Here is a 16,280-nt window from a genome sequence, read left to right on the forward strand (position 1 = left end):
TGGTGGCCAGGCCCTCTATGTAACCCTGGCAAGACACAGCCTCAAATGGCAACACAGATCCATTTTGTGGACTCAACACCCGCAAGATAAAAGGTGGGGGGCAGGTGTAGTGTCAAAGACCATGAGGTAGCTAACAATGGCAATGGATACTGGCTTTGAGAATGTGTAATGTTACCCTTCTAATGGCGAAGGAGAGGAAGATAGAAATGTACTAGTTAGACATTGTTGTAACTCAAGTGGTGAATAGTTATTGGATTTCTGTGCTATGGACAGTACATAGCAAATATAATGTTCAATCGCAAGGGTATTCATAAGTGTACGTGGCACCATTGCTGCAACCACAATCCTCACCAGGAAAAGCGATATGAATGATGAAAACCACTATAATATAAAGGTATATTTGCCTCCTTTTAAAGACTATGAAAAGCAAGTCGATATACAGGACAGTCGGCATAAACACAAGATACTACCTATTACTATAACTACTTCAAATCTTTCCGGATTCAAATAGTATAATGAACACCACGCGCTCGCGCAGTGCGGTTGCTGCGCAAACGACGTAGAGAAACGTGTCCGCGTATCGTAAACCAGCCGTGGGCGTATCAGCTGACTGAGTAGGAAGGGTAGATGTTGTACTCACCGAGTCTGACTGCGTATTTGGGTTCGTAATTAAAAAACAAAAATAACATTTTAACGTTGTTTTACTAATAAGGACGGGAAGTGTGACAAATGGCTACAACGATCACAACCCAACGGGGTCAGGTACGTGTATATTTGCGTTTCCACACCTACGTGGATTTTCGTAGCTCTCGCTTTTGCTTATTTTGCCCGAATTTCTTGTTTATCTTATGAAGAGATGTGTATGTTATTCGAGGTGCTAAACCCGACTGGCGTCCAGTAGCGTAGCAAAATTGAAAGGAGCTGGAAACTGTTGTTTTGTTTTATGTCTAGTCGTAATAATTCCCATTCGATTTAAGCGTGTTTCATATGAAAATCCTTTTCTCAAAGCCCCGTGTAGTTGATTAGCTAACTGGCTAACCAGGTTGCTATTTTTGTTTTTGAGTCGATCTGGGTGAACTGCAAGTCTTGGTGACATTGGACACGTATGAGGATTTAAGCAGGGGCTTAAAATGGTAACTTTACATTAAGTTTTAAGAAATTAAGAGTGTCATGGCCGCGACATATCCGTCAGATAAGCCGCCTTAAGTGGAGTTTTATAGAGGCGTCGCGTGTTCAGCGGGTGATGTGATGATGCGACTCTCCGGCCCTCCGTGACACGGGCTTCCCTCTGCCGCTGTGAACGGCTTCTTCTTATGGGCTCTTCTCTCATTTCTTCCTCACTTTTTAAAAATAGGAAATAAAGTGATGCAATACCTCCTACAGCCGAATACTGGAATATTAGCTAGTCCTAATGCATGATATTTTTTCTATAAGCTGAGCAGTTCGTGACTTTTTTATATATTAATTTGGCATTATAATAACGTATATGAAATTCATGGATATATGCAATTTTCACAGTAAGACTTAATACTTCTGGCCACGTATCAAAACGTATAAGCAATGGTGTGTCACATATATGTACCAATCATATGACTGACTCACTATTAAGTGGTTTGGAAAATGGATGGATCGGTGGGTGATTGGGCTGTCTTGCTTGTTATTCTGCTTACTGGGAAATTCTGCAGTGTATTTTTTATTATGTGGATGAGTGGATGAAAGGTATATACACACAAAATATTGAAAGACTTGGTACAAATGCATATGAAATGGAATTGATGTGCTGTAACAGTTAGGATAGAAAGAAAATATACAAAGTACAAACCAAATGGATCATTCTTATGTTTGTTGTACAACCGGGTTTTTCTTAAACACCAAAATTCTTAGCTTAAATATACAGTGGAGTCTTAAATGTGATATTTTATAATAGTATTACTGGTCATTAAATATCATAAATTGATTTATTATTATTACATTTTGCATACATTTGTATTGTTTAATTCTGCAGTTCTGATGCTCTGTATGTGATCTGATATGAGGGGACAAAGTCCCTGATATCCCTTAAGCCAGTATAGTCACATGACCTTTATTAGATGTCTTCAGACCACAATAAAGATAGACGAAAATACTGAGCGTACATTTGGTTGCCTTTTCAGTTCCTATAGAAAGGACACCTCATTTTGTATTTCCACAGTGTGTGCTGCCAGTCTGGTTCCTAGCCCACCCTGTTGAAAGGGCACAGCTTTCCCAAATAGAGATGCTGTTCCCTACCCAGGCCCTCCTGGCATGGATTAATCTGCTTTTCCTATGAGTAACAGTTTCCTAATAACTGTAACATTTCTGCAATGGTCCTAGTGATGTAAAAACGTAGTTCTCCCACATCCAGTCCTGTAGATTGATATTGTTAAGTTTCAGGAAATACCACACTGAGTAGTTTCTATATGCCCAAGTTTCTCTTTCAGTCCTGTCTTCCTGTGGTTTTTGACAGTGTGAAGACACACGTTACTAATAAAGACGGCATGTACCTGCCTGTACTGCGATTACCAAACAATTCGAGTTATTTTGTTTTTTCTTTTCTAAAAAAGCTTATTTTTAAATTTTAAGAAACCTGAAAGACGAGGAGCATTTTCTTTCTGGGGGGGGGGGGGCAGTAAGTGTGCATGTCTCTCAAGTCAAAAGAAGGTCCAGTATGGGTGGGGCACAGCACTCCTCCTTTCAGTCCAAGCAGAGAGCAACACATTTTTCTTTCAGCTTGCACAGCTTTGGAGGGAGCTGAGTCACCATCATGGGCTTTTCTTTCTTTACACAGCTGCATTTGGTAGTTAAATGACTGTCTGTTTCAGCTTTTCTGTAGAATTGTGCTGGATCCCAGTTTGTGTCTATATAAAATAATACGACGTCTGATTTGTTGACAACGCTTAAGTGATGACGACAACTCCTAAGGACCACGGCGTGGCTGACTTGGGTGTGCCTGAATGTTTCTAATATGCTGCCTCGCAGGTCCATAGGATATTGCCAAGAGAGAGAGAAGTGTGTTGTCAAAGAGTAAAAAGTTGGCCAATACAAACATATGATGAAATGAATAGTCATCCATGATATGAGAAGGGTGGTAACTAAAGTAGGGAGATGGATTTTTCTGACCATTTTTTATTTAGGTAATTTGAAAAAGGTTCAAAGTTGTATTTTGGGTTGTACTCTGATTGTGAAAGATTTTTGATGAAGTTATAGCCAAGACAGGGATTTACATATGGGAAAGGGATCCATAAAGATAACAGGACACGCCCCCTTCATTGCGCTTGCGTCCCCTGCCCAGGTGTACATCGGGGAGCTTCCCCAGGACTTCCTGCGCATCACCCCGACCCAGCAGCAGCAGCAGGTCCAGATGGATGCTCAGGCCGCCCAGCAGCTTCAGTACGGTGGTGCCTTGGGGACTGTGGGCAGACTCAGCATCACCGTGGTACAGGTGGGGCTGTTTTTCACTTCCTGTTTCAGTTTGCTTGGATTGAGCTCCCTGTGAGTGTATGTACACGTGAGTGTCAGTATTGAGACTCACTCATTTTGGGTGTATATTCACATATCTGTATGTATGTAAACTTCTGTGTGTTTCTGTGTCCTACAGGCAATATAGTGCAAGTCACTTAAATTCTTCTTTAGCAATAACGGTCATTTGAAAATTGCATGTGATATGTGTGATCGTGCCCTGCTTTGCATGTTCCTGATCTGCTTTTGTGTGGAACATTGAAGACTTTCACTGGTCACTGGCACTGTGTCGTGCTACAGCATCCTGGAGGTGTTGGGAACGTGGGTGTGCCCTTCCTGCTAGGAATGGATGGCTGCTGTCTCTGATCCTGGTTTATTGGCCACTGGGTCACTTTCATATCCTCTTTGCATTCAGGCCAAGCTGGCAAAGAACTATGGTATGACAAGGATGGACCCATATTGTCGGATCCGACTTGGCTATGCGGTCTATGAGACGCCCACAGCGCACAATGGTGCTAAGAACCCACGTTGGAACAAGGTCATTCAGTGCACTGTGCCTCCCGGTGTGGACTCATTCTACCTGGAAATATTCGATGAGGTAAGGGGACACCATGCTTGTTGATGGAAATGATGTAAGGACAAATAGCTTAATGTTCTTGGGTCTGAGATTCTGTTTCCAATGCCTAGAAGATGATCGTGGAGCTAGATCCACTCGAACTCATTATTTTGCTAATAATTATAAATGGCCTCTAGGTGGAACCTTGAGGCACCCCAGGTATGAAATAGCTTGTTTAAATGGGCCCGGCTTGATTGTCTTCCTCCCAGAGAGCCTTTTCCATGGACGACCGCATCGCTTGGACACACATCACCATTCCAGAGGGTCTGCGGGAGGGTGGTGTGGTGGATGAGTGGTACAGTCTGAGTGGAAGGCAGGGTGACGACAAAGAGGGCATGATCAACCTCGTCATGTCCTTTGCCGTAAGTCTGCATGCATCTGTATAGGACCACAGTATTTACATACAAGTAATTGCTACCAATTATACAAATAGTCTTACACTTACTCTTTCTAGTATTATTACTATTGTAAGCTCCTGTCCTGTTAAGTAATTAAATACTAAATTGCCTGTTTCACTACACAGATGTTTATGTATATAATGTTTTTTCTATTTATGTTATCAGCCACATCTCTTAGAATTTTCAGAACTTTGTTTTGCTGTATAGTCAAATCATTTTGCAGCACATTGCACTATTTTTACTTGCTTGCATGGCTGTAGGCTTTTTCCTGACGTGTTTTGCTGATGGCTAGGCCCCGTTAAAGCCTGAACAATACACAGAAATAGTATCCTGATGTTTTTTTCTTTGCTGCATCCCTGCCCTGTCAGTCTGTTCCAGCCGGTATGATGATGCCTCCGCAGCCCGTGGTGCTCATGCCCACAGTCTACCAGCAGGGAGTTGGATACGTGCCCATTGCAGGTGTGTGAGACCCAGCACACATTCGCATGCCACACAGATGTCTGCATACGGCAGCCTGGGTCTGTATGCACGAGCATGGACCACCAGTGTTTCCGTGTAGTGGCGTGACTGTCAGCACGTGCAGAAAATGTCGACATATGGCAGACCGGGTTGTGATCGTAGATGCCTCGACGTTCCCTACACTTGGTTATATATGTGCACACGGTTGTGGAGCGGCATGCTTGTGTCTCCAGTCCGTGTGCACATGCTGGTCTAGGGATTGATCTGTGGATGTGCACAACAGACGCTGCAAGTGTGCAGACGTGGTCTACAGTCTTATTCGGGTCTGGTACTAGTTTCTGGCGGCAGTCCTGCCGCGTCGTAGCTGGGCAATCTGCTTCACAGGCCACGTGGGCATCCTTAAGGCGGGATGTTTTTCTATTCCCTACGGGCTCATCTCACATGTGTGCTGTGTTCATCAACTCCGCCCTGACACTTGCACTGTTTGTCCGGGCCTGCCTGCCTTTTCCGCAGGGCTGACGCATTTTGCCCCAGGTAAGTTTTAGCGCATGCATGTGTACATGCACGTTCATGCATGCAAGTGTGCACCTGGTGCTCAGACCTGAAACAGGCGGCGATCCACTTGTTTAAAAGGTCAGGCTTCCTTTATTTCAGTGGACATTGATGACTGTCAGGCCCCCTGCCCCGAACATGCTGCCGGGAGACATCGTACGGCAGCCGGTCCTGCTGGTGGCGTTTCACCACTATCATGGGAGGGCCGATACTAGTGAAACTCGTCTTAGCTTGTGAATAAACAAGCCAGTTTTAATGAGCATTATGATGTGAAGAAAAAGAAATGTAATTTGTAGTGCATTATTACTGATTTACAATTTGAGCTTTTAGTTATGAGAGTTGTAATGTATGTGTAAACTGGACAAAGAGTGAATTGCAAGAACAAAGTTGTAGAATGTAGGGACCCTGACAGGCAGCTCTGATAACATGCATCAAATGCATTGATGAGTAAACTACATTGAACAGGAATTTCCACCCGTTGTTGCTGGTACTGGATCATGGGACTCTGAAGTTCTCCAGATATAGCATTAGGCGCATCTGCACACCCTTAATGGGGGTGTCACACTTCCCACATTACCTCAGAACTGCTAAAAACCAGGATAAAATAAAAACAGCACTATAACATTGCAGGTACACCTAGTTTCATTCTTTCAGCCTTCTTTGTATGATCATTTATATGGATACGTGTCCTACCTTGGTTTCACTGCCAAAACAGCTGGTTAACACTAGTGGAATTTGCTGCCTAGTCATTCTCTTGCTATTTTTTTAATGACAAGCTTCAACCAGTGAAATAGACATTTTGAAATGGTTGGGTAGGGATGTGGGGCAAGCTGTTGCATGGTTATATACCTTTCCAGAAGGAGAGGTACTGACTTGAAGGTTGAGCTTGTATGCCTGTCTGCATGCTTGTGGAAGTGCATTGCTGTGTGCATGGAGAGCTTGGCTAATACTGTGAAAGCGCTGCTTCTGATCGACCAGGAAACAGGCTCCAGAAAACTTCTTTTTTTTTTTTTTTGCCTGCTGGTGAGTAGTACAGATAGTGCAGCTTTCCAGGACGCCCTGGAATTGTTTCTCTAACTAGTAGGTATGGGGCATGTGGAGAAACGAGGACATGTAGGTGACCCCGTGACTTCACTCTCTCTTCAGGAATGCCCGGTATATACAGCCAGGGGATGGTGCCTATGGCAATGCCTGCCGTGTCTGCGCCCGCTCAACAGGGCGCCCCCTGCAGCGAGGAGGACCTCAAGGCATTGCAGGACATGTTCCCCAACTTGGACAGGGAGGTTGTCCGCACTGTGTTGGAGGCCCAGCAGGGAAACAAGGACACCGCCATCAACTCCCTACTTCAGATGACTGAGGAACTGTAACGGCCTTCTAACCAACTCTTACTGCAGCCACCTGTACATACTTCTACTGTATATGTGTACTTATGTGTACTTGCGTCCGTGTGTTTGATAATAATGTAGATGTATAAATATAGTTATATATATATATATATATATATATATTTAAAAGGGTATCATTTATTTAATACATGCTAAAGGATCATTGGGTATGGGCTATAGTGGAAGTAGGAGGATGTCGTGCTGAGTGGAGGTGGGGGGGGGGAGCCGCCAAAATTTAGACAACTCAGATTGCCACTGAACGAAACAACGGGTGCCGTCGTTAGCCATTACACAACACTGTCACTGATGTAATAATGGTCTTTTCTACCACTGCAGTTGCTCTGTATCCTGTGTATTATCCGCTGACTCTAACCAAATACGCACGTCAGGCTTCATCACGGTCTGAGCTGAACTGTCACTAACCAGAGCGCATGGATGCTCCCGCTCATTGTTATGGAGTGTGTGAATATTGCAGTCTGCCAAAGGTTTTATTTGCTGTGTATTCACATGGTCTCGAAATATGATTGGGGGGGGTGGGGGGTTGGCCCTGTCTTTAAGAGAGATGAGTTTTTTGTGATTGTTGGTTTTTCTGCTGGCGCGCTTCACTGTGATCGAATTTTCTTTCTCCCCTGGATCAGCCGACGAGACCCTTTGGAACAGATAGACCGTTACTGCCATTTCTTTTCTCATTTTTCCTCAGTTGAATCACAAAAGCAATAAGCACACAGGTAATTTGGGGCTTCTTGTGCAGGAAATGAAAATGTAATAATCACCAAGTGGAGAAAGCCAAACGTAACCTTTTTTCGTTGGGGTTTGCAGGAGAAAGTACTGGATTATTTTGTATGCTGTCTGTGTCCTGTGTGGGTTAATTTGCCACCAGTAACTACGTTCACATTCTCAGCTATTAGCTAAAGGAAAATCTGAACAGGTTTGTTGATTCTGCTATTGTGGGAAAAAAGAAGAGTTATTGCTGATACTCAGACTATGCTCATGCTCAAAATGATCGGATTTTCTTCTTTTGTGTACCAGAGAAAGAAACTAGCTTAAGTACAAGATGGACTATACAAAATGTACATACCGGTGCCATTACCTTCAAGCCAGTTTTTGGAGGCTGTTATAGACTTTTTGTGTCAGTTACAGACGTGGTTCGCAAAAAAGGAAGATGGCTCTAGCATTATTGAACTAAGATGTATAGGGGGGGGGGGTGACCAAATCTGACCTGTAATATGAGAAAGGGATCAAACAAGTAATTGGGATTAAATGTACTTTTATCTTGCTTTACTGTCTTTAAAATATCTTGTTCTCTTTTACTTTAAAAATCAATTGAGCAGATAAAGAATAAAGGTAAATGTTCCACCAAGATGATTTTAATTATTTGTATTTTTAATTAGGGTTGTATCATGCTTATGTTTTCTGCATAGGAATGGGGAGCATCTTATACTAGATAAGCAGTTTGAAGGTGGGTGGGTGGGTGCAATAATTACAAGATAATGATTACAATTAAGTAGAATGATATTGATTATCAGTTTCAATAATAATACCAGTCATAATAATTATAAAGCCGATAAGAATAACTGGTGTAACCGCCCATTGTATTTTAAAATGATTGTTATTTTTAGAAAAGGCCCTTGAATTTGGAAGGTCGCTCTCCAGGAGAATGATGATGCCCCCAGCTTCCCATTCCTAGGTGCTGTGTTGCGGTATATGATGTGTGTGTCGGTGTGGATCAGCATGTCGGTGTCAACGAGTAACAGAAGCTGGCAGCTCCTCAGCTGTATCACTGAGTGCCACCTTGTGTTTCAGGAAGCGGCTCCTCAGCCAGACCGCGGGAATATTCTATTTTTGAGCCTACAAAGGCAAAATAAATCCACTCCACCTACTTAATCTAATAAAAATTTACAGCACAGGCAGCCAAAGAAGATGATGTTTAACTGATTTTCATGTTGGTGTAAAACTATTTCAGTTTAGCCATTTCAAAACCTCACTACGGTATTTTCAGCAAACATCCAATACACCAATGTGTTTTTTGACCACTACCCTACCTTGTTTGGCTAGTCAATTCCTCATTGAGTTTTAACTAGTTAAGTGAATTGACTAATTGAGCTGGTTTTGAAATTCAACGGATACATGGAATGGTGGGTGATGGGTGGCATGGTGGGGCAGTGGTTAGCACTGTTGCCTCACACCTCTGGGACCAGGGGTTGAGTCTCTGTCACGGCTCCATGTGTGTGGAGTTTGCATGTTCTCCCTGTGTTTTCGTGGGGTTTCCTCCAGGTTCTCCAGTTTCCCTCCCCCCACAAACCAAAATCATGCTGAGGTTAACTGGAGCTACCAAATTGTCTGTAGGTGTGCATGTGTGAGTCAATGGTGTGTGACTGTGCCCTGTGATGGGTTGGCGCCCCATCCTAGGTTGTTCCCTGGCTTGTGCCCATCGTCTCCAGGATCGGTTCTCGACCCCCCGTGACCCTGAATAGGGTAAGTGGTTACAGAAAATGGATGGATGGAATGATTGAGGTGCCCCTGAGGAGTGGTTTGGGAACCAAAGTGATGTATCAGTAACTTTTTGGAGAACAGGACAAATTCTTGTTTATGGATATGTTTTATGCATAAGATTTGAGCTAAAGGGAATGGGGAACCTGAAATATGAGAAAGGGATCAAACATGTAATTGGGATTAATTGGGCTTTTCTTTTGCTTTACTGTCTTTAAAATATCATCTTTTACTTTAAAATCAGTTGAGCAGATAAAGAATAAAGGTAATTATTTTACTTTATTTTAATTATATTTAATCAGGGTTATATTATGCTTATGTTTTATGCAAATATACACTTAATACCCAGATAAAAAGTCTTTGCTTGCATAAGACTTTTGCATGGTACTGTATTTGATTACTTCTCTGCATTCAATGTTTTCCGTTTTCTAATTACCAACATTGTGTGTCAGTAGGTCTTGCGTTACTTTCCTCGTTAAAGCAGCAGTGTCTGTCTCCACCAACAAGGAATAAGGACATATTGTGTAAGTCGATGCTTCTGTAATAGTCAGCCAAAAGAAATTAAGGAACATTAACTACAGTGAACATACGGGTGAATCCAATTTGTGTAACTAAACCCTGAAAGTGTGGTAATCTGCATATCCAGGAAACGTTCATTTTGACCATTCAAACATCTAGATGAAACAATTGATGCTTTAAAACTTTTTTAACCTTGCCTACCAGAAAAATAAAAAATAGACCATTTTGGTCCGTTCTCCATTCTGTTATGTTCTAACAATTTAACAACAATTGGAGATACAAAATTCAGACTGATTAATAAAAAATCCAATCCTGATAAGACTTCCTTTTTATGTAGAGGCCATAATAAAGGCACTTCTTAATATTATAAAAGTCTGGGAGGAGACAGGTAACTGCAAAGAGGTGCAGACTGATGTCTTGGTATTTTGTAACGCGCTATCTGTTGTACACGCTAAAACCTCAATCCGGGATTAAAACAGTGGATAAATATAGACTGCAATCAGCCCACAGTCACACTGATGGCTATTCCGATGACCACACCCAGAACAGGCTCTGCAGAGCAAGTAGAAGATCACCTACACAAATAGTGCCGAGTTTCAAGTTTTATTATAGACAGAAGTTGGTAGGATCTAGAGGTACAGCTCTCCGGTAATGTACCTTTAAGAGTCTGTGGCTTTCTAGTAGTGTGGGTTTGGGAATCAGCAGAATCTATAAACAAAATCACAAAATATTCCCATTGGGAACATATGCTGACATCAGCGGTTTCCTCTGCAGTTCTTTAGGGATCTTCCTGAGAGAAACACTTCTTGATACCTTTGTCAGCTGGCATAAGTTAACATCCACTAAGTAAAGTGCAGATCGCCCTGAGGTTTATGCTCCTATATCCACACAGGATATATGGTTTCCATGTGGTCCCTGTGTAAGGTGTAATTATGTTTACATGTGACAATACCTACTGTATGTGTCTGCATTAGAAGCCAGTAACAGTATTACTGGATGCGTCTGTTCACAGCACACTGCATTTATATGGATTAAAGCAAAACAAAATGACCAGGCAGTACAGGTCAAATAATTTAAGCCCATAAAGCCAGTTCTGTTGAATGATCATATGTAGTTATTATTACAGCTAACACGTCTGAAAGCCCTAAGCCCTCTTACTTAAACATACACAGACTGCTGATCCCATAAAAGAAAGAACCTTTGTATTTTGTGCTAACATTGACAGTTTTCTACAGCCAAGAAGAATTCAAACTCTTTATTCTAAAAATATATAAAAATATATTTACTGGGCCACACTGCTAGTTTACCGTCCATATCTAAACATTGAATTGAAAACCAACAACATCTCCAAAAAAAGGTGCCTAAAATTACAACTCTGTTCACTTTCAGTTAGAGTTCAATTTTGGGGATATCCTAGGGTTTCATTTCCTCTCATTGAGCATGTCGCCAGAGACAAAAAAAATATTTGAGGCCATTAAATGGTGTCAACAACCATGCTTTGAAAGAGACTGATTTTACTCAAACCAGCATTTAACAACTTAGCCTCCTTCCAGGAAAGTGTGTCACCATTTCTGTTTGTTGGGGACGAATCGATCCTTTTTCGTTTTTCAGTCTGCTTCACGTACTCAGCGATGTCCATCTTGGCAGTTTTTCAGGGCACGCTAGCCTGGTCAGTGTTCTTCGCCATCCCTGTATCCACGTTCAGGTTTGGCTCGTCCCGTCCCAATAAGAAAGTCTCCACCCGCTCCCTCCTGCTCTATGCCGTGCGATCCTCACTGTCGCGCTCGAGCAAAGGCGTCTCGTAGCCAGGTGGAATCCTCGTAGAGCCGTGGATCACCCAGGTACTCCGCGGTGCGCTTGTAGAAGTAGTAATACAGCACAGCCGCTGTGCATAAACAATGACGTTAATAAAACACGAATGCGCTCCATACTGCAAACACATTGTCATTAATAAAGATTTTGATAACATACTAAAATGCAGAAGTGTTAAAGACATAAGTGTTTGGTCTACATAGTGTATGCATAAATATATAAAGTGACAGGCTTACAGTGCACACTTTTGCCAACCAAGGTAATTGTGACTATATTCCACCAGATTCAGCTTCTGCTGCGACTGCTCATTATGTTAATGAGATATGATGGTGTAAATTTCACACAGAGCAAACAACATAGTCTGAAACCTATGTGAGGGAGCACAAGGCATTAGGAAGGGGACACCTAAACAGGAAGCCAGTCCATCACAAAGCGCAAACACCCAGCAAGTGCAATTAGGAGACACCAGCTATAACCACCATCTTACACCAAGTATGGGTGAAATCCCAAGGACACATGGAGGGAATATGCAAAAAAGCACACAACCAAGGTGGGAATTAAAATATATCCAGACATGAACTTTAGAAAGACTTCAGACATCAGAGGTGTTTTCTGGAAGAAATGCAAACAGCTGTGTGACACTGCCAATGCGATCTATGCACTTTCTGTGTTACATGACAGCCAATACAGCCAATAAGATGCAGGCATTGTGTGCCTGTGTAAAGTGGTCAATGTGTGAGATGTAATGCATTGTAAGATACAGCAGTATTACTTACACAGTCGCTGGAAGACGAACAGCACCTGTAGCCCATCTGTCCAAACGAAGCGATTTGAGTCCAGCCAGCGTAAATTCTATTCAAAATTAACATAGAAAATACAGGAGAGAAACAATGTGAACTGAAAGTTGGCTTGATCAAAAAATTGTACAACAGGATTATTCCATTTAGTTAGCAATGAATGCATTTTGTTGTGCGTTTCCCATTTCAATATCGTGGTCTACTACCCACACTGTTTTTAGTATCCTACAAACATGAATGCACCCCTCTCCTATAATATATGCTTGCTAATCTGGAACATAGCCTGAACACACCCACACACAGACAAACGAAAACAGCAACGATTCCTCCAAACAACAAGCCAATAAGTCCTGCTGGCACCATCTAGGTGGTTTTCAGTACCATGATCCAGCAGTGGAAGGAGATGCTGAGGCTCAGGTAGAGGGCAGAGAGGAGCAGCAGGGCCCGGAAGCGCTCCAGCAGCAGTGAAACCAGGCCCACCTGGAACACGTAGGTGTTGAACATCATGAGCAGAATGATGATCACATTGAAGAGGATGGCGATGTCCTGGATGCTGAAACACGGAAAAGCAGAGGGACCATGAGCCATGAAGCAGGATTAGCCAAGACATTCTACCCAACTATACTGTCACAGTCAAAATGTAGTCAAAACTTTAATCCTCTTTAGATTTTGTCAGTAGTAAAGGCTGGTTCATACTTTTCCACATGCGTCCATGTGAACTATTATGACGCGTTTTATATCATCGTGTGCCTCTGCATGAACGCATGTTGCACTCCGTTGCATGTTGTGCGCATGTGCAAAGTGGGCGGCTTAACCGGAGAAGTGTGAACCTTTCCTTGTCTGCGCACACTGTGTGGATGCGTGAATGTTGCGCGTGTGCGGAGAAACATGAGCCAGCCTTAATAGTCTAAAGGACACCAATCAAATAACCGCAACAATGACACAATAACAAACAGAGGGTGAAGGTTACAGGCACAGCTGAAGCACATAGGCTAACAGAGGGATAAAGAAGATTAACATATTATACAGATTGCATTGTCAAAGCTCACTCAAAGCCCTACAATATCCATCTAACTTCTAGCAGAAGCCCATTTTTCACCCTGTTAACACCCTGATAGCTTTTTCTTAGGCACTGTCAGCTTGAAAGGGCCAACAATGTTAGTGTCAAAGCATGGGTGACACCAATAATGAATGCATCTAAGGTGACACCTTCAGGAAATCATAATCCATCAGGACCTCACTTAAAAATGGAAGCAGTAGTGTTTTTGTGGGTTTATTTTCATGTAAAAGATAAGACTCTCATGGGGTCATTCATAGGAATGAAAACTGGTTATTTAAGCCGTCCATGGCCTCTAGCCCTGACCCCAATGGTCAGATGGATCAGGACCTGTAATGCTGTATGCCAACATCAGCATCGACTCGCTACCTTGTGCTAGTACCTTCCACACGCACTGCCTCTCTTTGTTACCCCTAACACAGCCTGGTGACATTCAGTATCCCAAAGCAAACTGAGTGACAGGCGGACACCTTATAAATACAGAAAGCTACATTCAAGTTAAGCCCAGGATTGCTATCTTATTCTGTCCCTTTTGTCCATTAGAGCCTGTTTCTACATTTCCAACACTACAAATGTCAGCTGTTAATGTGGATACTATACAAAGATACAGGTCCAGAACTAATACCATTAACTCATATCAACAGTGACATAGATTCTGCTTTAATGATCATTTCCACATCTATATTAATGTCACGATTATCACATCTAGTCTTGCTTACCCCTAAGTTAGGCAGGGGAGGAACAAAACCCATCTGAGCAAGGATGTAACAGAATCAGAAATCAGAGTAAATTTACCTATTCACTGGACATTCGCCTAAGCCCCTCCCCCATTCCCGCCCCTTTCGCCCCTGCAGACTCACATGAAGAGCACTAGCTGAATGACAGGCGCGGCCCTCAGCAGCTCGCTAAAGGAGTTGACGAAGAGGTCATAGGCCAGCAGAACCAGCTGGATCAGCAGCACCAGTGAGTAGTTGTTGGTCTGAAGCATCTCTGCACTGAAGCCGCATGCCAGTACGTCACTGGGGATCCTGAAGCATCTGCTGGGGCAAGTTCATAGGTTTCAGCACCAGTTGCTTCTCAGAACATAAATGGATGCATATACATACCTGGTCTAATATGAATGGTCTGCCCTTGTTTGGGGGGGGGGGGTGGATAGGGCAAAATCAAATCCATAATTGAGTCAAATACACCTTAGACATATTCTTATGCTGCAGCTTCAGTCGAGAACACTAGATGTGTATGTGCATGATTGTATGTATGTGTTTGTGTGTTTGATGCCAGGCAAACAAAACTCACCAGCCTGATATCAGCCATAACAAAAGAATCAGGATGCCAGCTTTAGGACCATGGAGAAGCTAAAAGAGGGAAAATATACAATAATATCAAAGTGCCTGCTGTTCACAAAACTGTGAAGCATGCCTACATATGGATGTGGTCAACCATAATCTCTTTAATAGAAATTGCAGGATCTAAAATCTTCCACTTAAAAAGCATGTAAATACTAATAAAAAAAAAGATAAGCATACAGATTAACAGAACCTGTGACTGGCCTCAAGTTTTCCATATAGAAATACTGCAGAAACCAAAATCTAAAGGCGAAAGGAAACAAGCAACAAATCTTGCACCAGCTTTTCACATCCACTTACTTTCAGCTTACAAGGTCCTTCCGGGAGTACTTTACGTTTTATTTAATGGCGCTTTGAAGAAAAAGAAAAAAAACCTCATGTCAAGAGAACACCGCGTCAGCAGCACATCTCTCATAGTAAGATCAGTGAAATCACAGCTCCATTGAACCCCGAGTGAGACTAGGAGTGGTCCTCCTACTTGGACTCAGCGTGGCATGGGATACAGTGGTAATTAACCAGTTACTACAGATGGTTAGTACAAATAACAGGAACAGAACAGTGTTAGGAGGTGCACGTGGACAGCGCGAAAGGGATTATGCCCAGCTGCACCGACTAGAAAGCCACAAATATTTCTGAAGAAGCATTAGACAAATTCAAAAATGGTATGATAATCCGATTGTAGGACAACGGCTCTATAACTCATATTTGATAAGGTACTCGGAACAGATTTCCAATTTCCAAACAAATACGCTACATAAATATTTATTAAATCACTAAAGCTAGTGTTAACAGTCTACTATGTTAGGTATCGTTTACGAAGAGATAGTTGTTAAATTTTATCTACATTAATAGTAGCTAGCTATGTCTGGACAGTGAAAATAAACAAATGAAAGCTTAGGTGACTTGCTGCCAAGAAGAAAGCCAATGGCACAGAGTGGATTATAGAATAGAGATTAAAGCCTATAATAATGTTGCCGTTGTTCAAAAATCTACGTACCATAAATTTTTACCTTAAGTGCGGCTTTCATTTAGCGCTTTGTGTTTTGCAGTTAATGGTCCCCGCATGACCGTCGCCCACCGTTAGCTCGCGGCGACCTCCTCCAGGGTTCCGCCCAGCGTCTCCATAGAAACGAAGCTTTTCCGCTGCCGTAATCCACGTAGAAAGCGCTCAGATATTGCTAACTCGTGACGAAGTACGATGTAATACATCGATCAGATAACATTTTACTTGACGGGGTACAAATAATATAGTATTACGCTGATACTTATGTATTAACCACAAACTAAGTCTTAGTTACATACAGATCTCATGTAAATTCATAAATAATAAATTGTGACGCATGTTTTATTCTAAGAAATTACTGTATTTGTT

At 42.3% G+C, this 16,280-nt stretch overlaps 2 protein-coding genes across 5 annotated transcripts; one reads left to right on the forward strand and one right to left on the reverse strand.

Annotated features, from left to right (window-relative positions):
• Nucleotides 1–585: 585 nt before the first annotated feature.
• Nucleotides 586–8,249, forward strand: tollip (toll interacting protein). Its single transcript, XM_023819724.2, has 6 exons — nt 586–762; nt 3,311–3,460; nt 3,893–4,075; nt 4,303–4,455; nt 4,860–4,950; nt 6,649–8,249. Exons 1-6 carry the CDS (start codon nt 730–732, stop codon nt 6,867–6,869), a joined length of 831 nt encoding a protein of 276 aa, XP_023675492.1. The 5' UTR covers nt 586–729; the 3' UTR covers nt 6,870–8,249.
• Nucleotides 8,250–10,483: 2,234 nt separating this feature from the next.
• Nucleotides 10,484–16,032, reverse strand: tmem138 (transmembrane protein 138). 4 transcript variants are annotated; one of them, XM_023819627.2, is made up of 7 exons: nt 15,919–16,032; nt 15,209–15,259; nt 14,859–14,917; nt 14,423–14,599; nt 12,887–13,058; nt 12,485–12,560; nt 10,484–11,781 (listed from the first exon to the last, which is right to left on the reverse strand). In XM_023819627.2, the coding sequence occupies exons 4-7, from the start codon at nt 14,548–14,550 to the stop codon at nt 11,669–11,671; spliced, it is 489 nt and encodes a 162-aa protein (XP_023675395.1). In that variant the 5' UTR covers nt 14,551–14,599; nt 14,859–14,917; nt 15,209–15,259; nt 15,919–16,032; the 3' UTR covers nt 10,484–11,668. The 4 variants fall into 4 exon arrangements, with proteins under 4 accessions (XP_023675395.1, XP_023675396.1, XP_023675397.1 ...); XM_023819628.2 differs by having other exon boundaries at nt 14,423–14,602; XM_023819629.2 differs by having other exon boundaries at nt 15,906–16,019.
• Between the last annotated feature and the right edge of the window lie 248 nt (nt 16,033–16,280).

Source organism: Paramormyrops kingsleyae, chromosome 11 (genome assembly GCF_048594095.1).
Source record: "Paramormyrops kingsleyae isolate MSU_618 chromosome 11, PKINGS_0.4, whole genome shotgun sequence".
In the NCBI taxonomy this organism is placed as follows: Eukaryota; Metazoa; Chordata; class Actinopteri; order Osteoglossiformes; family Mormyridae; genus Paramormyrops; species Paramormyrops kingsleyae.

Excerpts from the sequence above, each read along its gene's own strand:
- tollip (XM_023819724.2), top strand. The coding sequence starts at position 730 with ATGGCTACAACGATCACAACCCAACGGGGTCAG. Across the intron at positions 763-3,310 it reads TCACAACCCAACGGGGTCAG|GTGTACATCGGGGAGCTTCC; the intron begins GTACGTGTATAT and ends TCCCCTGCCCAG. Across the intron at positions 3,461-3,892 it reads TCAGCATCACCGTGGTACAG|GCCAAGCTGGCAAAGAACTA; the intron begins GTGGGGCTGTTT and ends CTTTGCATTCAG.
- tmem138 (XM_023819627.2), bottom strand. The coding sequence starts at position 14,550 with ATGCTTCAGACCAACAACTACTCACTGGTGCTGCTGATCCAGCTGGTT. Across the intron at positions 13,059-14,422 it reads ATTCAGCTAGTGCTCTTCAT|CATCCAGGACATCGCCATCC; the intron begins GTGAGTCTGCAG and ends TCCGTGTTTCAG. Across the intron at positions 11,782-12,484 it reads GTTCGTCTTCCAGCGACTGT|CGGCTGTGCTGTATTACTAC; the intron begins GTAAGTAATACT and ends GTTTATGCACAG.